The sequence below is a fragment of the Platichthys flesus genome, chromosome 19 (assembly GCF_949316205.1).
Source record: "Platichthys flesus chromosome 19, fPlaFle2.1, whole genome shotgun sequence".
NCBI classification, from domain to species: domain Eukaryota; kingdom Metazoa; phylum Chordata; class Actinopteri; order Pleuronectiformes; family Pleuronectidae; genus Platichthys; species Platichthys flesus.
The window spans coordinates 18,964,296-18,989,101 of NC_084963.1; the positions used below are offsets into that span (position 1 = coordinate 18,964,296).

A 24,806-nucleotide genomic window follows, 5' to 3' on the forward strand; every position below is an offset into this window, starting at 1 on the left:
CAAACGGAGAGTCAGGAGTAAAGTGAGAAACTGTCTTTCTGCCCTTGCTTCTCTGCAGCAGGTGGATGTGCAATGAACATGAGTTTGAAACGAGGAAGCTTCTAGTTTGGGTTGTAACAGCGATTTGCAAATCCATCACTGACTTTGTTTGTGTGTGACGTCCTCTGAAAGTTCTTTATTCAAATGAACTAGTTTCCTTCTTATTTACTAAACAGGGTGGCCCTGAGCATTCAGTATTTATGGTGGGTGATCCATTAACCAAAAGGTCAGTGGTTTATATCATGTCTCCCCACTCTGTATGCAGTGCAACATCGGTAAGATGTTGCAGGTGTCATCAGTTAAGGGGTAAAGTATGATAGAGAAAGTGCTGTATTGTATGAATGTGCGTGGGGTATATAATTGATATTTGTTAATGTATAGGCATACCTGTCTAATAAATTCAGAGTGGTTAGAGTAAAGAAATCTAGATGTGTAGAATAATTGAGCAGCATGGCAAGGGAACTATTCAAACACTGTAATGCATCACTCACCCCTGTGCTGACTAATGACAGCATGATTCTCTCATTGAGCGCTAGAGTCTCCCCCTGCTTCATCTTGATCCTCTTCTTGTCCAAACACTTCATGGCATACCTGACATTAGAATGACAAAACAGCCACAGCATGATTGTGTGTTTTTCGCCTCCAGGCTGTATTTCACCCTTATCCATCGACCGTGCTTGCAGCATTTCTTACATCTTCCCCGTGTCGGCCTTCCTGCAGCCGTACACCTCTCCGAAGCCACCTCTGCCGATGATCCGATGCACACTGAAGTCATTCATGGTCAGCTGAAGGAGGAGAGAGTGGACATGTGAGTCTACTGTGGGGGTAGCTGATAAATCAATCAATAATGACCCAGAATTTAAAAAAGTCAGAAATATTGCAGGGTGGTTGTATTCGCCAAGCAGCACAGTTTCCATCTATATAAACAAAATTTCAAGATGCATCATATGAGTTCACCATGACCTTTGGCCATCAAAATCGAATCATTTAATCCTTGATCTGAGTGAACATTTGTGCCAAATTTAAAAGATTGCCCATGAGTTGATCCAGAGATAGAGTATACCATTCGGGAAATGGCAATCATGTGCTCGAGGTCAAAGTGACCTTGAGCTTTTGACCTAGACCACCAAAATCGAATTACATTGCCTCAAGCACTCACCTTGAACTTGACCTTGGATCTCTGACCTCTAGCTACCAAAATCAAATCAGTCAATTCTAGAGTCAAAGTGAAGGTTTCTAACCTGAAATGCATCTTGGAGGGTGCAATTTACGTCCACCTCAGAGAACCAGATATTTTGTGATATTTTTGTTGTCTTTTTACTTCTGGAATGACTAGTGTCTGAAGTGCATCCTATCATTTGAGAACTCTATTGTCAGCTATTCATAAATGAGTGTGTGTTATGTCATTAATGTTCTGGCTTCATGTAGCTACCTTTGCATCCTTACTTATGACATTTAAAATGTCCAGAGCAAAGCCTGTACTCTTCCCGCCAATGAGCACCATCATATTTCTGTGTGAGCTCTTTGTATCACAGGAGAAAATAAATAAACACTTAGGTGTGGTGACTTGATACGTGTGACTTGCTGGAGCACACATTGTTGAGTCAGTAAGGTTGCCCAGTGAATGAGTAACCTGGCAGCCAATGTGATGTAATGTTTACACCTCTTGGTGGAATAATATTAAGTCAGTGTGAATGTGAAATGGACTGGAACTAAAAGATGGCAGTGAGTTTTTTGCTTCTTTCTGGTCTGGAGCAGAAATGGTTTTAAGGGGGTGGGAAATAAGTGAGATTGTGCAAAGCTAATGATGAGTTAAAAAAACCCAAGAGCATGAAGCAAACTTTAGTTTTAAAATGGGCATGATTATCCCACCGAATATAATTGAGTGAGTATCTGTGTTGCATGTTATCAGTCACATATAAATATCTGTCCTGTGTTAAATACCTGTGGACATACTGGCAAAGCCTTAGTCACAACATTTTTTGTTTTCTTCTTCTCTTTTGGACAACATTAATCAAAACTACAGGTGTGAAAGCAGCAGTCAAAGCTTGTACTCACGTGAATGTTGAGCTCTACATTCTTCCACTGGCAAAAGCGAGTAAACTTATCACTAAGGGAAAAAAAGGAAAGGCAATAAAAATGTGAATATACTGTGATGTGTTGAAAGAACGGTGAAAGTTCCTCCACCTCTGAAGGCACTGTCTTACCTCTCAATGAACTTCTGGAAGATATTCCCTCTCAGGCTGTCACAGATCTCCACTATGTATGGCTGCAGGGGGGGGGGGACAGACAGATAAACAAAAGCTCAGCTCCAGTGTTTCTCTGCAGCGTTTCGTCTGCTCAGGCGCCTCAGTAACTATGAGATCAAATATATTTACAAATGTATGTGAATAAATCTTCTTTTCATTGTTATGATGACTGAGTCGGACTCAAGGTGTCGGCCTCTGACAAATTTTCTGGGGTTTGACCTTGTTAAACGTCTGCTGTTAAGCTAACTCCTTTCACAGAAACTCTCACTGAACAGACACAGACACAGACAATAATATGTAATGAACTTGAGAATAAGCGGTGTAAATATACTGTTGATAGAGCTGGAAAACATAACTGCATACTAGGAATTAGTTCTGGGCGAAAGGAGTGATTTTCTTAATATAAGAAACATTTCCTCCAGAAGGAAATGAGAAACTGACAAACTGTCGACAGAGCACGTTGCTAGACAATGTGTCTGCAGCCAATCACGTCACAGAAGAAAGGCACACACAAACACGCCACATGCTGCCGTGTTGGTATTAAGAGCTGAACAGTAAAGCAGCAGAGAAGACGAAGACCTGCTTTGGGTAAATGAGGTAACAAAACGTCAGTGGTGTGGAGATACCTTGTATACTTAAAGCTCCATGTAGAAACACTGCAGACAGGGCCAGGTCACCAAGAGACATGCCACTGAAACTGTTGTATTACCTCTTGTATTAGATGTATCACATTTTTCCTCCACTTTATTATTTTACTTTACAAAATCATGTTTATGTGTCTTCAGATGATCATATCTTCTTCATGCTGTGCATTAGTGGTTCTATTTGTCTTACGTAATGTACTTTTAAGTGCCTTGTTGTTGAAAAGCACTGTACAAATTAACTTGCTATGCAGAGCACAACCACTTACAGTCTCATCACCAGCAATTAGACCCAGCCCCTGGGCTCAAGATGCACTGCAGCAATAAACTTTTATTCTCTACTCCAAAACATACATTTGCTGATACCCTAAATAACAAATGGAAGATGAAACTCATCAATTTATTGTTCCAAGATATAAATTTCACACTGCAGGATTTACTAGAATTTATACTGAACGGTTTTGGTTACGTAAACAGATTTTCTTTTGTAGGTGCAATGTCCACTAATAAGGAATTTAAAGGTAAAAGAAACTAAAAGAAAATATGATACTAAAATTGATTGATGTGAAGATTGTGATGAAAACAATTCGTCCCATTGTCGGGCCGTGACACAAATATGGTATTTTGACAAAGCACAGAAACAGAAGTGTAAAAATAAACCCTGCAAAGTGTGTGTCTGTAATTTACACCCTCAATTGAGCTGAGGCGGTAAAAACCATAAAACCATCACTTGAATTAGTCATAGTCAGTCAGAACAAGGCCCCTGACACAAACCATTTGTTGTGCTGAGATTGTTTTCAGTGCCGTTTTATTTTGAATATAACGTTTTCCATGTGAGAAACTTCATAGAAAAAGCTCAGTTGTAGACAACAACACTTGAACGGCAGCTGAACTCCGTTAAAAGTTCATGTCACCATGTATTATGTCACAATGTCTGCTTTGAAACAGAACTTATATTTTGTCTCTTTTAAAATCAAAAAATACATCAAACAAGCAATCATAGTTTCTGTATTTGTTGTTGTGCAATCTGAATCTAAAACCACAGTGACAGAAAAAAAGTTTAATTTAAGGTTTCTACCTGGAAGAGAGTTGGGGGAACCTGTTTCTTTGCCAAGTGACTCTGCACATGGTCCACTGCTTTCTTAGAGAACGGCTGAAAAATAGAGTGGGAAAGAAAAGGAAGGGTCATTTAAAGAAATACAGCTTCACAAGTGATTTCAGGTCTGTTTTTTTCTGTTTAATGTAACACAAAAAGAGAGGCCTCTGTCAAGAAGGACCAATATCTGTGTGTGTTGGTGTGTGTTTGTGTGCACACATGAGTGGGGGTTGTTCAATAACTTCCTGCCATTAGCAGCATGCACTAACTTAGCTTTACAAGAAAAAAAGGGTGGTTTGTGATTTGCATGGACTACTTCAGACGCTTCTGTGAAATGCGAGGTTAACGCTCTGTGTTCCAATACATGACATTCAAATAGTAAATTAAAAATAACTCTTAAATAACTTTTTTTTTAACCATCTATAGTGTTTATCATGTGCTAAGGTATATGTGATCCAGGTGATGCATGCAAGCTCTTTTTCCGACACTGAATTTGTACCACCGCTGACTTAATCCACCTGAGAGATAGCTTTCTGTCACAAAGACAGAGTTTGGTTGTGGTTGAAATTCTTCTCGGTGCTCTATTCAGACATGACAGCACATTTACAGATAGAACCACAATGCTCAGCAGAGATATTTGGCACCTGAGAGCGAGGAGTTGAGAAGTTATGATGTGTGAAGGAGAAAGAGTCTTTCTGTTCTCACACAGGCAAACGTACTTTGCCTTTACTGTTTCGATGAACCACCATGTATGTGAAGGATCGAATCACTATCTTACAACAGAACCATCTACTGCCTGCTTCGTTACCGTCTGTGAGAGTGTTAGCATAAAACGACATGTTAAGTTGGGACTCTCCATGAATTCATTTTTGTTCACATGCTCAATGTAGGCACTTCTCTGCATATTCATCAGTTCACCCCTGATGAGAGTTGGGAGACCTCAGCTGCCCTGCGAGGAGAAACATCTTCATTACCATGTAGACTCATCTGACAAAAGATGATTCTTCAAGCTTTATTAAACTGATTTTAATGTGGTTGTGCATAAGATGATGTATAGTGTTTCCACTACACACATCTTTACCACATTACTACTGCTGAAATGTCATGAATTACATGACTCTGAAGAACGTATATAATCAAATCGAAACGACTGTTACAGGAAGTGGAGTCACGTTGCAACACCCAGCCCAGACCAAGGGGGGGATGAGAAGCGTGGTAGATCCAACATACAACATAGATTATTATTATTTAGAAATATTTACTGATTGCCTGTGTACTGTGTATTTTGCTTGAATATGATGTGCTGGCTTGAATGTGTGTGTTTGTTTTTTTGAGAAAGTGTAGAGGGTTTATTGTGTCTGGTAGCTGTTCCCATCTCTTCGAGACGGGTTGCATTCATCCATGAGCTGTGAGCAACTCAACCAAAGAAGGATTTCTACCAAGAAGTAGAGCTGGCAAATGACATATAGTGAATCTACAACCATTCTGATGATCAATCATTTGTCAAATTTCAAAGGAAACATTGCTTGATTCCAGCATTAACCAACGGCAGACAGAAAAACCCCATCCCACGGCGTGTGTTCAGTGTCCACATGTGCACTTGACCCAGAGTGCATTAGTGACGCAGCATGGATCTGAGGCTGTTGTCCTTACATGTGAACAGGACAGGAGCTCCTTCATGATATAGCCATCGTAAATCTGCCGGCTGCGGCTCAACCTCTCCTCCTCCGAGTCCAGCTTCTCGTAGTCCTTAATCTGAAAGAGACACATGGGGTCATCTTAAAAGTTCGCAACAAAACAACGCAAAGCACTTCCTGGGTGAGCTAAATCGGAATGAGTGGATTACAGGCATAATCTCTCATCCATCCCATGAAGCCTTCTAATCTTGCACACACGGGATACTTTAGACTTACTTCTTCGTAGAACTTGAGCTGTGGCACGGCCTCGTCAATCTCATTCAAGCAGAAGTCCTTGAAGAGTAAGAAGCCTGAAGGACAAAAGAGAAACGGTGAGGACAGATGACTTACACACTGCCTGCTGGTTCCACTTAATTTGTGATTATAGTATTCCACAATAAAATATCATCAATTAGAAAGAAAATAACAAAAGTTACACTGTAATAAATGTCAGAAGATTCTTTATAGACTTTCATGTATTGTGTCCCAGTTCCACATTACACACATTAACTTGTTTGAGCTCTTAATATTAGCAACAACAAGTGAGAATTATGGAATCAGTCTCAACTATTGCTTGCACACTTACTATGTGGATGTATGTGTGTGCGTGTGTGTGTATGCAATAGCCTTATTGTAGCTGTGGAATTGAATTTGATATTGACAAATTCAGCATCACTGGCACTACAACATTTCTGATGTTGTGACGTCTCTAACCTCTCTAATGAGTTCAACAGACGAACACACACAAACACACACTCTGAAGTTAAAAGCTGTAACACCACATAAACACGAAAAAAGGGCAGCTCAATTTACTGTATTAGCCTTAATAACGGATTAAGGTTGTCTTGGTTTTAATAGGGCTCCTACTGACACAAACACACGCACTCATAATAACAGAAAATGGCACCAGGCACTCTAACACACCAACAATGGAAAAAATCGCATGATAGGTCACAAATCCATGCTCAATGAAACATTATCTGAGGAAGAGGAGGGCGGGACAGCAGGGAATAAAAATGCATCCATGCTGCCTGCAGAGATGAGACACACAGTTGCCATGGTAATTGCTTTTGTGACTACTGGCTATAAGCTACTGGCCAAGAGGACATCCCCTGACACCTATTTAGTGCCTGAAACATTTTTCCTCATATTTACATGTGGCGACAAGAAAGATCAAGGGGACCGAGACAAGAGACACGGGAGCGTTGAGCTTAGCAGCCGCATGCAGACTGTACGTTGCTGAGACACAGTGGCCTCTCTTGTTTTCATGGAATACTCCGCTCTGTGGCTTTACCTGATTAATATCAGGTATTAGCAAAAATAGACGGCTAACAAGATCTCTCTTGACACCGATCACAGCGTCAGTCCCGCTAACCTTCCTGACGGCCCGAGCAGACATCGTGTTGCAAATGCAGCAGGTCAGACTTGATCTGACCAAATCATTTCATATTGCTCGCTGTCCCCTGAATCGTATTGAATTGTGGCAGATTTTGTGATAGCAATATTTGATCATTGTCCAAAGAATCTATTACATATTGTGATGAAACTTGTTTTAATCTACTTAACATTAAATTATAATTACTGTCCGATGTTTGTGGTATTTGTGTTACCAAAAAGAAAGTGTGATATTATCTGTGCCGTAACAGCTCACACAGTAACGTTTACTGTTACTAAAGTATATTTCAGTTTCTTCAACTACGCCAACCTTTTCAACTTGAGTTGAGCTTCTTTCGATGAAATTTTGCAAAATCTTCAAAATCTTCAAAAAACAACTTCTCAAAACTACATTGGTGAAATCAAACAGCATCGTCATTCAAAAGTCACATTTGACAGCGATTGAAAGACCTTTACTTTGTCAACTCATTAACTCAATTCATTGACATAACTTAGCTAACACTAACAAGGTAATCATTACAAAAGGTGATACTTGCTGTTGATTGACAAAAAAGCAATCTGCAGGTATTTTGATAATCAATAAGCTTCAGGGAAAAATGCTGAAAATGTTACTGTACAAGCTTCTAAATTGTGAGAATTTCCTGCTTTTCAATAGTAAACCGAAAATGAGACCTAACTATTAATCAGTCAAAATTTGTCAGAAATTAAACTAACTGTTCGTTGAGGCCTTAATAACAGCAACAGAGAAATGAATAGGCTTTGAGCGGCATGTACTTTAACCTATGTGAAACATTTAAACGGTTAACATGGAAGGACTGTTCGAGTCCGTATCAACAGAAGTGCTGCCACAATTAGGCGATCAAGTATTGTTACTTTAATAGTCAATGAGGTAAAGATGTAAACTTACTCTTTATCTCAGTCTTATGTGATGGTAAGTTCAGTATGTTTTATAATATGGGCAGTTCAAAGAACCAAAAACCTTGAGGTGTCGCCCCCTCTGACTTCATGGAACTGTTACAGACTGTTCTTACTGTTTTCTAACAAAACAATTAATAGATTAATCCAAAGATTATTGCAACATGATGGAAATAATCCCTGCTTGCATGCCTAATCTAAAGCAAATTGAAACAGAAGCACGTTAAGAGTTTCTTTTAAAATGTGAGCAAATGTAGAAATATAGAAAATAAACTCTTTATTTGTATGAAAGGAAAAAAGTTCTAAAACGGATTCTTTCTGCAGCCAAGGCAAACAAAGTCGCTGCAACCCTCTGAGAATGTATAATAGTTGAATTACATGACATACAGCCTCTTAGCTTTGAAGAAGTGGCTTTTACCTCAATTTTACTCGGCTCACTGATTCAGTTTTAAGTTGCACAAGCTATTTGTTTTGGGCCTTGCGCCTGCTATCGTAAATTATCACGTCTTCCCCTCTGCTTTATCGCTACTCCAGACTTGATGCATCATTTCCCCTCCGCTCCAACTACACTAAAAGGCTTATACAAATCAACGGGCTCAAATGCATCCACACATATGTACACAGTTGAGTGCACTGGGCATCCTTGTTTGCAGAATGGGTGCTACTGAGATCCCCCCCCCTCCCAAAAAACACACACACAGGTTTCAAACAGCAAGGACAGAACATGTGAGCTAGGAATTAAGAGAGGGACAGAGGGGGAAACGAAAGATCTTACAGCACAGAGATTCAAGGATTAACCTTAATCACTGAACACTTCAACACTACCCAGCTAATTCAACAAATGGTCTCTTCCAGAGACGACAGACACGCACACACCTAGCTCAAACCAGACATGAGTTCCTCTGAGCTTTGTCTCATTAGTGAGATCACCTGAAATGCCTAAATATAGCGAAATGGCTGGTTCGGACAACTGCCTCTGTCTTCAATCATCGCAGGCAGCATTAGGCCTCACCATGGAGCAGGTATGACTGCTGGAGAAAGGATGGAATTCAAACTACAGCCAAAATGTTGACTTGGTCACATTTCTTTGGATGTTGGCATTTTTATTTAAAACAAGACAAATCATTAATCAAAGAAGTTTGTGTTAAATCGTGGATTAATCTAGTCTGGCCCAAATGGTCCACTTTTAAGAAATTAAGCTTAAATATCCAGGTTATGAAGTCTGCCATCGTGTCCTGAAGACGACATTTGAAGCCAGAGTCTGTGTAGTCTCACCGACACACACACGCGAGTCAGTCTCATCTGTCAATCATGACATTCAACCCTGAATGAAGGCCCTTTGGCTTCACTTTCATTAATCTTTGTATACTGTCTAGGGTCTGGCTATCAGAAATGATGATGCAGTTATCCACATTAGATTCCAGTCAAAACGTGACGTCACGTGCTGAATGCAAAGTGTTGCTAACATTTACCGACTGTAGCAGCTCTACCTTTGTCAAAGAAAAGACTTCCCAACTCTTACTTTTCACCATCGCTGCTTTTTTTGTAATGTTTTCTGTAACTAAGCAACCAACTGCATAGTAGACAATCTGCTTCATGTTTGTATTGACAAGCACATTGACAAGTGTACATGAATGGTCATTTGATATGTGGTTTCAGTGTGTTAGTATATGGACTGAGATTATGTATGTAGCCTGAGTGTAAGGTTGACATGGAACAGTCACCTCCTATACTTTAATGAGAACAATGCTCTGATGCAGCAGTGGTACCGATGTAGAGGCTTCAACCTCTGCATCGGTAGTGATGTTGGGCAGGAAGGCTGAACCTTTACTTGAATGGCAGGATAAACGACAGTTGTGACATTCAGTCTCATAACGTACTGCTAGTTTGATTATCTATCAAATAATTTTTGTCAATGGCATAATTTCAGCCTTTAAATCACTTTTGTTGTAGTTTGACATAGAACTGCAGATTTAATTGTTAGTCGTATACAACAAAAACCTTCACACAATCACTTCAGCCTCTGTGAATTTGTGATGGATATTTTAGAATTCGCAGACTCATTGATACTGAAAGTGTTGTTATGAATCTGTTTTGTGTCGGATAAACAGTCCCTTATAGTTTCTAAACCAAATCAAAATGGCAAGAATCTGTCAGTAATTAAGCAGACAGTAGAAAAGTAGATAACAATCAAAACCGGCAGATCTTACAAGGAACCCGAGCCTCAGATGTTTTCAGAGAAATGTGTCCACACCATCAGACTTATGAGTCTTTCACAAATGATCTTTGCTTGATCTTCTCATTTCCTCCCACGATGTGATCTTAATTTTGATCTTTCAGGAAGTACACACCAAACCATTTTCTCACCACTGGTTCATTTACTCTGATGTACCACATGTAAATGTTGAGTCAACATCAGCTCTAATACAAATGAGAATGTGGTCGACACGTTAAACCTACTTGTTTCTTTCAGTAATACATTTTCACTCGAATTCACAACAATTGTAAAGGTTCTTTGAAAATGAAAATGTTCATTTTGTTACAATTAAATGTATGTAAAGGAGGGAAAATAAGATTTTATCTTATTCAAGGCTAATGTGAAACTTGCCTGTGTTGCATTATACATACAATGACCTTTACTGGTGGAAAAGAGCCAGCACCGAGTCGACCACAGTGTGTTTGTGTGGGAGTGTGTGTGCATGTACTGCACAATGTGAGGGATATTCATTCAAGCACAACATCAGGATAAGCAAACAATGTTAAGTATTCTCCCAATCTCGCTGCTTTCTTGCTCTGCCCTCTTACAGCAGTAACCCATGAGCAGAGGGTGAAGACCCACACTGCCAGGTGGAAAGAGGCTAATCGCCACAATCTATTTGATTCAAGCTTGAAATAGGGTGGATTCCAGATACAACACTAGCACACTTTCATAAATAAACCCAATATACAATTTAAACATACAGGGGATTCTTGTTTGCCATTGCTTTTGTCCTTTCAACCTCAAGACTGAATCATTTACTTTACAGTGTAGTTATTGCTCATCTAAGCCAGAAACATATTGTTATTTTAGGAATGAGCTAGACTACTTAGGTGTGCCTTTATTTGGCCACTCAGCAGTGCTTTACATGTTCCAGGAAAGTTCACACCCTCTGTGTTTATTTATTTGTCTACCATGAAAATTTTGGACCCAGATATGGATGAATACATGGCAGTTTTTTCATTTTATTTAAGATTATATGTTTTTTTGTCAATTTCTTGGAGAATAATTCATGGTTCTTGATGAGAAAAACATCAGACATGTGTAGGGTACTGGCATCTATGAGTGTCTGCAATTTGGTGCACATCCAAATAAAAACTGGGATCCCGTAGCTTCATAAGAGGACTGTCGGACAATGGCAGAGGTGTGGATTCTACTAGCTGGAAGCCAAAACTGCACCATTTATCACAAATACAAATCATAACTACATTTCGGTCTTCTACTGGTTCATGAATGGAGAACATTTTGCTTCTGTCAGACATAAAATTAGGACATTTCATCAATTGCAGGAAGTTGTCAGGTGAAACCATCAGTCACATAACAGATATTTTTGAGGTATCTCCTTTGTACCATGTTTATGCTGATTCCATAGAGGTGAACGAACCACTGTCGGTAAATATGCAACAGGGGAAAAAACAACACTCAGAAACGTCTTGGGGTTCAGAGGGCTGATACCTGAGAACCAGAGCATATATAAATTAAGCTCACAGTAAATGTGTATTCCCCGAGGTCTGTTATCTGCTGACTAAAGAGCTGGACTAACTAGATCTCTGAATAATGATAAAACCTGTTGCCACAGCCTGAACATGAGGTCTGAGCTGAGGTAAAAAACAAATTCTCATCAAATATTTATCCGAAGAGATTTAGCCTAAGCAAACACAATGTTATAATGTTTGGAAAAATGTTAATGTAAGGGCTGAAAGCATCAATTATTTTCAATACGAATTCACCTGCAGACTTTTTTTTAATCTTTAGTGAATGAAAAATCCTAGAAAACATCTCAACTTTGCAAATGTAGAGCAAAGTTTTAAATTTGAATAGATTGAGAATGAAAACAGACTGAGTCAGACTGAATTCTACTCAACTAATCAATGACTAATCATTTTCGCTGTAAGCCCGGTGTGACAGACAATATCAGATGTCTCAGACAAGTAAAACTAACATTAAACATCACGTTCAGTTTGCAGTTGACCAGGCTTCTGCACTTCACACGGGAGAACAGGAACACATGTTCCAGGGTATTAGCAAACACTAATTAAAAGGACAGAGAACCTGTAGCAGGCTAATTTCCCAGTTACATTGTTTATGACTCTACAATCGCATTACCGGTCCAGGTTTGAAGTCCTTAACTAAAGAAAATGACTGAAACTAAACAGTGAAAGTCCTTTTAATGAGGCAGGTGCGAAGCTTTCCCGACAGCTCCTAACTCCTTCGCCCCGGGACTGTTTGCAAAACTTAAAACAAATTTCAAAGCGGATGTCTCGTCCTGGAACAACTTTGACTGTTTACAAAGACTGCTGAATTGAATATGCTAAACAAGATCAGGGCTTTCATCATGTGAACACGCTGCACTTGCATGAAACTAATGCAACTAGTTTGCATCAAATTATGGACACATGGAGATTTTAGTCTGAGAGGTGAGAACACCCTCAAAGGGCTCATTCTAGGGTAAAAAAGATGAAACGCACTAGTGAAAACATCACTCGGGTTATTTTATATTCAGCTTCTGCCAATAGATCCCATTCATCTAAGTCTTACACACTTAACCTTTAGGTATTGCTTAGTGTGTTGTGATCAATATTATGATTTATTGAATTTGTGTTTACACTCTACAGACTAAGTGTATCTTGAGTCATAGTTCTAAAAGTTGTGCATCACACCTCCCGTCACCCTTGTTGAGTTTTGATTCAGCAGTATTATTACTATAAACCTTGTGACCCAGCTTATGAAGTATGCCATCGTGTCCTGAGGACGAAAAGTAATTGTGATCCTTTATAGTTTTCTTTCCGATCTCAACCATGCATTAGTTTGGGCAAACAGAAACCGACTATAAGAGGTAGTGTAAACAATGTTCAGTGACATAAAACTTCACTGTTTATGTGCATCAATTAATCGTGAGAACACACATTTTGGAGCCAAATTAGACTGCAGTCATTTGTGCATTGCAATAAATAATATACTCTAAAACTGGTAGTTACTTCAATAATAGATTACCTATCAATTTCAGTCAGTTTATCAACAATGATTTATTATAATATTGACAGAAACAGGCCATTTTTGAGTTGACAAAACCATCTCACCAACAGATCCAGCTACTTCTGGGTCTGTTGTTCTCGATATTATCAGTGTTTCCTCAGTCAGAAATGAACTGGCAGGACAGAAGTTTGGGTTTGAGCAAATCTCATATCTGATTTCCACCAGGTCTGCTTTGACACGATCGTTTATAAACTGTAGTCAGTTTGTTATATATTTTTACAAGAGAGGTATCTTACAAGTTTTGGTATAGACTGTAGTCTTGAGACTGAGATGTGTCTTCCAGACATCTGTTATTCTATGTCATGCCCCTGCCCCCCCCAGCACTTCTTTGCACAAAGTTGTGCTGATGATCTCTCTTTTCATTAAAACCTGCATGGGAACACAGCCATGTTGTATATAAACTGTCTCAGAAATAATCAACGGACAAAAACACATCAGTGACAGAACCTGGAGGTGTAACACATGTTACAGAAAAGAAAATCAACAATACCTAACAGTGTTGTATATCTTACAGGTATGGACACTACTGCATCACTGTGTATTTTAAGTATTTGTTGTTTAAACTCTGATCTTTTTTTATTTTACAAAGCTTTATGGGCTGTACTTTGGGAAAGACAGATGTTCTACAACGAAGTTTATGATTGTTATTATGATTACATGAATATAAATTAATTGTAAGCTAAAGACAAAACCCACATGTTAATCAAATTAATGGATGTTGTCGGCCAGAGTAAATAGCGCTTTAGAAACACTGCAGCAGTACAGGTATAGTTGCTGTTTTGTGAAAATACAGGATCTTCTGATTTTAGTACTTGTTGGGATTAATAATAAAAATAAATAAAACATCATGGTTTCATCACTGCACTGTGACTGCTACTGCGATCAGATTGATCTGATGTGAGGATGGTGTCAATCATTAGGACGAATAAATGGACAGACGTGAGAGGGACTGGAGGCGTGGGCAGTCTGTTGACATACACAACCTGGCCTCTTGGAAAACACTGCATTCTGAGGGAAAAAGGAGAGATGGTCCTTAGGATTTCCATTTATCGCTCCCCCTTAAAAGACAACCTGTCCATTTCCTCCCTCCGATTCTCATCACCTATTTTATTCCTCCTTTAATCAATTTCATTTCTCCATGTCGACAAGCAAATGCAGCAGTTCTGGTCAGGTTCCCATGGCAACCACAGTTACTAGGCAACACACAACTCTCCATCATCCATTCCAGAAGTCTGACAGATGGAGAGAGAGAATGCCAAGGCAGAGTGAGAGAAAGACAAGAGATGGTGAAACTAGGAAAGAATGAAGAAGAACGGAAACAGAGAAAGAGATTTGCGAGAGAGGCAGAGATGATAAGATAAAAGACATTGGTTTCAATGAGCTAATCAATGACCCTCTCATCTATGCATCCAACACATTTTTCGACATTTTCCTTTTTTACAATGGTCGCTTGTTTCTGAACAAAGTTTTTAATGAATGCCTGCTATGACCCACTGTTATCTCTGTCTGACCGAGAACCGGCCTGATGACTTGATCCTTACATGATTTCAAAATGATTTCATGCATCTGCAAATAATATCACAATGAAATGAAATAATTTGTTATATTCAGTTGACCTTTTGTAAAATCCCATTCAACAATTTAAGGGACAATCAAGTTATAAAAAAAGCTGAAAAAACTGTAGTGGTTTATCAAGGTTATGCCGAGGCCACTTGCCAGCGATCAACATAATTGTAAATTGTAAATTCTTTTATTGACAACTTAAAATATAAAGGTATGCAGGTCAGCATTATTAAAGCCCACATAATACATCAGGTGGTGGTCATCACCAGAGGTCTCAGAACCATAATTAGAGACATAGCTCTTCTGCCTGACAATGAAAACATACACTCCTTGGCAGAAGTACAAATAAAATGACTTTGCTTATAGTCAGGTCACTTTAAAAGTGAATGTCGTGGTGCATTACTGTTTTAAGCATGATTCATGACTTTTTTTTTGGCCCGAGTGGGGGCAGTGGAACAAGCTCAAATCATAACAGTGACATGTTACCACCCCCGATAAGGCTACGGCATACTTGTTGGTTAACACTATTCAAACATCCAGCAGACAAGGTGAAAGATGTAAAAACACTTTGTCTATCACTACGGGTAATCTCTTTCACTTTATATGATCCATTGTTGATGTAACATATTGATTAGTGCAGCTTTGAGGCGTTAGGATGAAAAGTGTGACTCATTCGAATAAAGAAAACTGAATCCCTGATGGTCATCCTACCTGAAAGGGATTTTGTCTGAGGAATCTACTCATAGCCTGACAGGTGGATCTCCTCTACACAGCTTTCGTCGGCTTTGTGAAAAGATCTAAAAAAATAGGCCACTGACTCTCAGCCACTCAAGCAGCACAATTCATTGCCAAAGACACTGAAGTGCACTCTCTGGATGGAAATTTAGAAGTGGAACAAATAACCGTTTATGCGCAAATTTGTCAGACTTGATTCATTCCAACTAACACACTTGCAGAAAAGACTAAATGCAAAAGACTTTTTCTCTACCTTTGAGGAAGATAATCATTCCAGCAGCACTTCTTTCTGACCTTGGTTGTCATGACAGTCTACAAGGCCTGTTGAGCTCAAGGACAAAGCATGCTATGAGCAAACACATTGCTGAGCTTCGTCAACTGTTTATTGAAACTGACTTCCACTTCTGAAGCTAAATCCTCAGTGTATGACAGGTCCAGAAACCGATTCAACGTGACGGAGATATAATGTAGACAAAGCCACAGGAGCTGTATCAGCCCATATATCCCTGTACAGATCCAGCTGTATGAAATGCACATAATCTGTGACTCGGGTCAATATCCACTTAAATGCAATATGAACTAAAATTCCACAATAGCTCTAAAGATGACCATAAACTTAACAATTTGAATGCGGAATTTAGAGTTTAACATAAAGCTTCTTTCAGTCATGCATGATGACGGCAATTCTAAAACGCGGCTGTCGCAAAAATGAAAACAACTTAAAGACAACTAATATCTGCCAGTGAACAGAGATGAAGATGTCAAGAAAGTTTGTGTTGATAAGGTGCCATAAACATGATCATGTGATCCCGGCAGCAGAGTTAATATGTCACATCCTGCTTCATTTTGCTGCAACTGACTGCTCCACCACTCGCCTTAATAACACAGAGGATTTTTTGCTTTTGTTAATGTGTCTGTGGAGAAAACCTCCCGCCATGTTGTGCATGTGTGAAAGGCAAACTGTAAGACTTTAAGTTTTGTCCTATTGTGTCCCATTTGGAAATGTTGATCGGTCTGTAAAATGTTGCATGGGCAGGTTGTGTTCATGTGGTTTTTACACTTAAAAACAGTTATCAGATGGGTCGACAGTTGTCTGTATTTACTAAGATGCAAAATTGCCATTCAAATGTGTACAGAATGCAGGCTCTCTGTCGCTCTCTCCGCCGCCCAACGACAATATTTCTTGAAGCCGCACTGGCTAATGCAACACTGTCTGTGGTCGGAAGCTCACTCATTTCTCTCTGTTGTTCCGTTAATGGACCAAGCGAGAAAAGCACGTCGAACCAGTAGAGCAGGACGGAGGCTCGAGTCGCAATATTCAGCTGCTGGCCCTTTCTTTCCAAAAAATGCCCTAATTACAATACAATTACACAGGAGCTGAGAAAGTAATTAATACATGTAAATAGAGGTTATTAATTAATAATTAAGCAAATGACAGAATTTAAAGAAATTAAAGCAATAATGTAGATCATATTAAATAGTTAATAAACAGTATACACAGTGTATGTAACAGTTAAAGCTCAACTTAAAAAACAGTCACAGTAACAAAAAGTACAATGATAGCTGGAGCAAGCTTGCTTATTAACAGAAGCTCTGTGAGTTGGCAGACAAATCCTTCGCTATCTTAGTCCTTCAAAAACAATGGCCAGTTAAAAGAGTGGTACATATGCTCAGGATGACTAGTCACTGTATGACTAAAGGCTAAAAGGTTAACATCATCACCGGTTTACCAAGTAGAAGACATGGCAATAAAGACACAACATTTTTCTGGAATTGTGCAGACAATTCTATCTGTTTTCTTTATTTACTAGCCAATGATAGACTGGGTTTTCTTTCTTAGTTGCCTCTCAAAAGACTAATCAGAAAATGATTCCTCCGAAGAGTTCAGATTCAATGGTCATTAATAATTGTCAAATTCTTATACATAATATTGATGAAAATGCCTCATTAGCAATGTTTGTGTAATTTAAAAAAAGGTCTGTACAGTAAAAAGACAACAGAAAGCTAAAACCACCTTATAAACTCATAAACTTATAGAAATTCATTTTAAATTGACCAAGGCAATTTCCTGTATGTGCTAATATACATGGCAATAAAATTAATTCTGATTCTGTACAGACAACCACAGAGTTGAATGCTCCATACAAAAGCTAACACAGCCTGGATGTTGACGGAAAAGTGACAGATACCTTGGTCACTATGTATTGATCAGAGCAAAATCATTATTGTTATTGATCAAACATTAATGGATAACAATAAACTTTATCCCAGGAATTAGGAAGGAGACAACAGTTTCTTGATTACCATGTCCCAGTCCCAGGAGCAGGGGTGCACTGATTGGTCTGGTAATGAATGTTTTCTAGGCAGACAAGCTAATGAGACCTGAGACTTGGACTAATGACCAGCAGAAACCCGGGGGCCTGCTCAGGCACTCAGAAGGTGATATTAGATGAGGAGGGAGAACAGAAGAGCAAAGCAATGGTGCGGTCGCAGAGAAAAGCTGTGCGAAGGTGAGAAGATACAGGATTTGATCTCTGCTTTTCTTTTTTTCCTTTGTTACACATATTTGTGGCCCTAGTCCTATGAACAACTAAGTGCAACACTGTGGATGCCTTCCACAAGAGAGCACAATGTCCGCAGTTATACCCATGTTTAAATGAGTTCAGGGCAAGTAATCAATACTTGAATTGTTACTACTATTACAAACAACGATGTGCAGATTTATCGATCATCTATCAGTAGGGGTCGCTCTAGTGATTTCCCCTATGCACCAATCATAAGCTGTAGTGACCCTTTGGTCCAAATACTGCAATTTAAAAAAAATTCCTAAATAAATCAATAACAAGCATTATTATCCAGCATTTCATTTAAATATGTTTTGTATTGTATGCAAAACCAAAATCTTGGGGGAAACAACAGGTTAATCTTTTCTAACATAAACCGTTAATAATTTGTTTGTCAATAATCATCTCACCATAGCTCCAGATTTGATCAAACATTGTAGAAATGACACATTAAAAGAATAGTGTGATTAGTCCTCTACGTATTGTGGACAATGAACATATATCATATGGCATCAAGTTTTGCAATATTAATGGAAAACTAAGTATTTAGTTTCACAATGATGGGTAGCATGATGCATGTTGTAATGATGTATAGCACATCCACACACATAAAAAGAAGTAGAAAAGAGGAAAGGAAGCGATGATACTGAACATAAAGAGACAAAATATAGAGAGCAATGACTGTGACAGCGGGAGGACTGAAGACAAAGAGGAGGAGGCGGGGAATTAACGCGGCCTATTCTCACAAGGGGCCTGATAACTAGAACAGTAAGTAAACCAAGCAGAAGCCTGCAGGGCAGCTGTGGTCCCCTGGTACACCCCAACTTCTGGCACAAAGCCTGTCTGCTCAGAATGGAAACACTCGGAGGAGTCGGCACAGAGGCGCTGTTACCGTCTGGAGGGCAGGAGGAAGACATGACGCTCTGAGCTCTGATGCACAGAGCTGCTGCATCAACAGTGCTAACACGGAATACAAACAGAGCCGCCACATGATCACAGCCAAGGACTCTGCCTGGAGAGGCAACAGCAGGTATCTGTATGAAAGGTTACTGAGCAACCACCACCATACTGATGCTCAAAAACCCTGACATTCAGGAGAAAGTGAGAAAAGACTTTTCATCCAATGTCGTCTGTGACTCTGAAGCAACAATAAAGATAAAGAAAATACTGAGTCTGGTTAAAACTTTAGTGGCTGATTGGGATGAAGGCTTTTGTCCAGTTGGCTTTGTGGGTATAGATGGCAGGACCAGCAGCATGGGAATAATCCCACTGAGACAAATAGCAACAGAGTTAACACCGAACCTCTGACAACAAGCGATCAATGTGGCAGAGCTAACAGCAATAGACAACGTTGCACTGTATTTGCACAGTTCAGGTTCCATTTAGCAGCAATACTGGCATTTACAAAACCACATAGCACTTGATTCTGGGACTGAAGAGAACAGTATCATATCAGAAGATACTTTTTTACTCATTTGGATTATGCTTTCATTCAAAAAAATGCAAAACAAATAGTATCCTAGTTGAGACATTCACTCTTTTGTGCACTGACTGAATTATTGGTGGCAGCAACAGCCTACAGATGACATGAACAGCAGAAGATACAAAACGCTGATTATAAGTCTGACACATGAGAAAGTTAAAGACTGTTTATCTATTTAACAGACTATTTGATGCAACAATTGAGGGGCGTGATTCAGATCTTGGATGTTTATCTACAAAAAAAGCGTGCATAGAGCACATAATCAAACATCAACCATGTTTCAGTTCAGCCTTTTGACAATTATTGCTAGTTTGTTACAAATAATACAATTTGGAAAATGACTGACATTTAAAAAGACTAGAGCTATGGCAGCAGCTCTGCAAGGCTGCAAATGAATGTGTGCACAGACTTTCAAAACAATCCATCAAGTATTTGAACATTTAAAATCTAAAAGAATATAAGAGAAATCAATAAAGCCAGAACAAGACCAAGAAATATTGGCTTGTTTAAGATAAATCAGTACATGTGTTGGATGAGGAGTAAGACGGAAATTGGTACAGTTTCAGGTCATTTAGAAAATGAGTAACTGTTATATATTTTTCCAACACACATTCCTTAGACTTTTATGTTATGAATACTCATTATATTTCCCAATCTGTATTGGGAAATATAATCCCTAGTCAAAAAAGAAAAAAGTTGGATGATACTTAAAATATTAATATCAGCAATAATGTTATTACTACATTAGAATTAACTGTAGAACACAGATATCGAACTTGCTTTACTCTCAAACACTACAGCCCTGGAAAATGCAAGAAGGACACCTGGGCAGATTTCTACAGCATTTCCTTAAATCCTTTAATGTTATAAAAGAAATGTTGACACTTACCAATTTTCTGGTTGAAGATTTTGTCAAATGTCAGTTCATCTCTCTCCTCCAGGTACTTCTGCATCACACTGCGAATACTGTGTACACAGATTGGTGGGTGTGGGGAGAGAGACATGGATTAATACACACCATAATCAACAGCTCACATGAAGTCAGGTACAATTAGCAAATCTAAAAAAAATGTCAGAGGCCAGTCCCGTCCTCCTCCACCTCCTGAGTGTGTGATCCTGGCCTCGGTTTAGGACTCGCCCTGCCACCTGTCCCCTGACAGAGTCCAATTGTGTCAAGGAAAGAGGATGACACATGGGAGGCTGTGGGGAACCTGGAGAGATACATGCTACCCTGGGAACAGGTGTTAATGAGAGTGGGGAGAATGAATCAATTAGCACCCCCTCCATGGGCTCATTAACACCACACCAGGACCCAGTATACATGAGTGGTGGGTGCCCAGGGTTCACCTACAAACACCTCTGCAGGATCACACTGAATATGTGCAAGCAAAAAGCAGCCCTGGCTTCTTGTGGCTACGCCATTTTATTTCCAGTATTTACATTTTGATAGATCTCACTCCCATGTCCATATGCCCGCGTGGCTAGGTACTATTGTTTATCGTTGCAACAGGAGCCATATAACTTTACTAGGTTAAGTCCAAATTAAGCGCAAATGAAAGCAGAGAGGTATCTACTGAAAAAGATGTTAGCAACTTCACTGAGCACTGATGCCGTCTTGAGTGTGTGAAAGAGAACTTCTTACACTACGGCATGAGGCTTTAATGCACAAATGTTCTTAACTCCAAAGCAGCACAAGTCATAACAACACCCTTATGATCCATCAGTGGCCAATACTGAGCATTTTGAAATTCAAATGGAATTTCTCTTTGTGCAGTTGCTCAGTTATAAAAACAATGGGTCTCAATGGACTTCAACAGTCTTTAATGTGTCATAAAACTACTCTCTGTTCTGCACGCCTCATAATGAGCTGATCAGCAACCCATACTGAGCATTTTGATCTACCAAAGCGTGAGATGGAAATATTTTGCGTCTCGGGATTATCTATTTACTGCAGGCTGTGGCTGAGGGCTACAACTGTCGTCCTCCAACCTGAAGATTATGGGGTCAAACGATCTCCAAACTACTTTTTTTTTTTTAAAGGTTGGCACTCACTCTCAAGCAGCTGTAAAGTGAAGGACGCCATTTGTGTGTATGGTGACCGGCGGTTTTAAAAAACAGCGCAAGTGGAAAATGGCAGAGGGAGGGCAGCCCCGTTCGAGCGACAAAAAGGGTAGAAAGGGTTCTCTTGTATGGGAACACTTCGGATTCGAAGGATCAGACGAGGAGCAGCACCGCCCATTCTCTAGTGCACAGCCGCCTGGCTGTTCACACCGGACCCACATTTCTCAGCGCCGGTCTGCCCGCAATTCTCCGCTTGTTGTTGTATCTAACCCGTTCAATGCCGGGTTCGGGGGTAAATGATGATTTTCCTCATAGCCCCTCATAGCCCCCGCCGGAAGTGACTGGTACTTCCGGTTACAATAATTTAAAGAACAAGGGCACATATTAATAATGGTTTGAATAATGGTGATTTCGATATTGTCCAAAATAATCGTGAATATGATTTTTTCCATAACCGAGCAGCCCTTCCATTTACCATTTATCGATGTGAAAAGTCAGTCGACAAATTATGAATGATCTATATCAAAAGTCTAGGTAACAAAACAAGGATTGTTTCATAGGTAAAACTTCCAAACAATTTTGATGATACACAGGCTTAGAAGTGGGACAATGCACAACGGTAAATGGTCTGTACTTATATAGCACTTTCTGGTCTTGATGACACATCAAAGCGCTTTACTTTACATGTTTGCCATTCACCCATTCATACAGTGCATCTCTAGTGTGCGCTTTTCTAAGGACCATTTGGGGTTCAGTATCTTGCCCAAGGACATTTCGGACTGCAGATGGGGAAGACTGGGATAAAGCCACCGACCTTTTGGTTGGAGGACTCCTGCTCAGCCCCTCAGCCACAGCCAGCCCAAGTCATTGCCACAGTTCTCCCTGGATTTCTGGAAATGCACTATACAACTGAACTGTGCTGGAACCTGCTCTACGACCCATGTCACTGCAACAATCTGAGCTGCAGCTAGCAATAATAGACACCAAGCTTGTTACTACTGCAGTTTGGCCACCTTGGCAGAGCCCCTGAAGAAACCAAAGAGGACATTGTCAGACAAAACAAATTAGAGAGTATAAGAGTGATCACTGGACAATATTTTATCATGTTCTAGAGGCTAAAGGATGCAGGACAGTAACTTTAGCTTGTTTGCTATGTCTTGTGCTGTTGTGCTTGCTTGACATTGGGCTGTGTAGGTGAAGTCGACTCTATTAAATAATCAGAAGCCATGTAATCCCATCACGATAAGGTTTAGCGGTCAAGATAGCCAAACCCTTCAATGTGATTTAATACAAACTTGCTCAGACACTGATAACTACATCAACACCTAGTTTGCTGTGTTGGATTGTTAACTTTTATGCTAATGTTCTACTTCGAGTTGAGAGCAGTTCTCTATCAGCTTGTCAAAAATGCAAAAGCTGTGTGCATGGTGAGGCTCAGACCGCAATTCTAATTTATGACAGTGAATTAGGCATCTAATCTGTAGGGGGAGGCCAAGTACAGCCAAGAACGAATCTTGCAATGTGTTTCTTTAAAACAGAAGTCTGTAAACTGTGGGTAACATATTTTCTTCTATTTGCTTTATAATATAAGGAATGAGCATCAGACCAATGCTCTTACTGCAGTTGGTTTTGTGAAGGCAACCCTAACCTGTCCCCATGCATGCTGACTTCTATGGGAGGTGGAATGAACAGTAGATGAGACATTTCTGCAGTTACAGGAACAAGAACCAAGGAAGTAAACACTTCCTCTTTTAGTTAGCAGAGGCCCTTTTGTTTGCTTCACTGAATCATTCACGGCAGACTGTGGATGATTTAAATGAAACCTCACCACTTACTGCTAATATTTACTGTTGAAGTCGTGCTTTATTAGGCAAAGATTACGTGTCATGAGAGGCAAAATGTATGGTTTTTGAGGTTAGGTGAATAGAGGATATCTGCCGAACCTAAATCATGTTTGTCGTACAGATGTTGATGATGTTTGTGATTAAAAAAACAGCTTCCCTAAAACTATTTTTAAATCATCTACTAGAGAACACTCAAATTTCCGCGGACTCTATTCAGCCAGTACCCTTGTAAAATAAAGACTGCAGAAAGTCAGGAAGAGCCGATGCAAGAACACAGCAGGAGATCCTGCGCAGGATTCACCACAAACGAGTGGTGATGTTTCTAACGTGCGACAGAATCAAAAAGCGTAAAAACGAAAATGTCTCAAGAAGAAAAAGCAGTGACATTGATTCATGTAGAAGACAACGATGATTAAAGAGAGCTTTGGTGCTCAGGCCTGACACTGGTGTCGATGTGCTTTAAACAAAAACATGTGATCTACGCAGAAGAGTAAATAGATTGTCCTGCTCCTGCCTGTTGCACCACTCCTCACCTTAAAGCTGCGGGCATGTATGAGAGGCAAATTGCGTAGAAAGTCCGGACCCAATTCTCCAGACATCTTCCAGAGATTATTTCCGAAAAACAGGTTTAGAGTTCTATCATCATCCTAATATAACCACTTCTCATTCAAAAATACAACAATCGTGTTACTGTGAAAGACTAAAAGACCTTGATGTGTCCTTGCTCTTCACCAAAGCAAACCTTAGTCCGTAACAACACCAGCATTACACACCACCATCAGCTTACGGGAGCAGATGACCGCAGCAGAACAGAAACAAAGGGGCTCCTGCTGTGACAATGCAGTGTGAGTGACAGGATGACTGCTGGGATATAGTGGTAAATAAGGCAATATTATCCACAGGGCATTGCCGTGATGCTGACAGCTTATGAGTGGTGGACTTGTCACAAGAGTCTGAATTTTGCTTGTATGTATTTGCTACATTATGAATCAGCCTGGAGTCTCACAGAAAGATGGGCGAGATTAAACAATAATCAACACAGTGCAAAGTGGCTTATGAAATTATCCAAATATTTAAAATGTTACATTCACCAACGGGTTGTGCGATGCTATGTTCTAGCATTGTGGACTCGGTGCAACACGGTTAACTGCAGAGAGCTCCAGTTATTCTTTTCAGCTTAGTCCTGATTTCTATGTCCTGTTCCCCAACCCTGTTTCCAGTCTATTGATAACATATCACCAAAGAAGGTAGC

The 24,806-nt window shown here is 39.7% G+C and overlaps 1 protein-coding gene across 1 annotated transcript in view; it reads right to left on the minus strand.

Annotated features, from left to right (window-relative positions):
- grk3 (G protein-coupled receptor kinase 3) overlaps positions 1-24,806 on the minus strand; it is a 60,222-nt gene that overhangs the window by 23,932 nt on the left and 11,484 nt on the right. The window contains exons 2-9 of the mRNA XM_062412445.1: positions 20,539-20,615; positions 5,939-6,012; positions 5,679-5,780; positions 4,008-4,082; positions 2,247-2,308; positions 2,098-2,149; positions 733-824; positions 531-630 (exon numbers count right to left, since the gene is read on the minus strand). Of these exons, the coding sequence (XP_062268429.1) occupies positions 531-630; positions 733-824; positions 2,098-2,149; positions 2,247-2,308; positions 4,008-4,082; positions 5,679-5,780; positions 5,939-6,012; positions 20,539-20,615 (634 nt within the window). The remainder of the gene's footprint in view (positions 1-530; positions 631-732; positions 825-2,097; positions 2,150-2,246; positions 2,309-4,007; positions 4,083-5,678; positions 5,781-5,938; positions 6,013-20,538; positions 20,616-24,806) is intronic.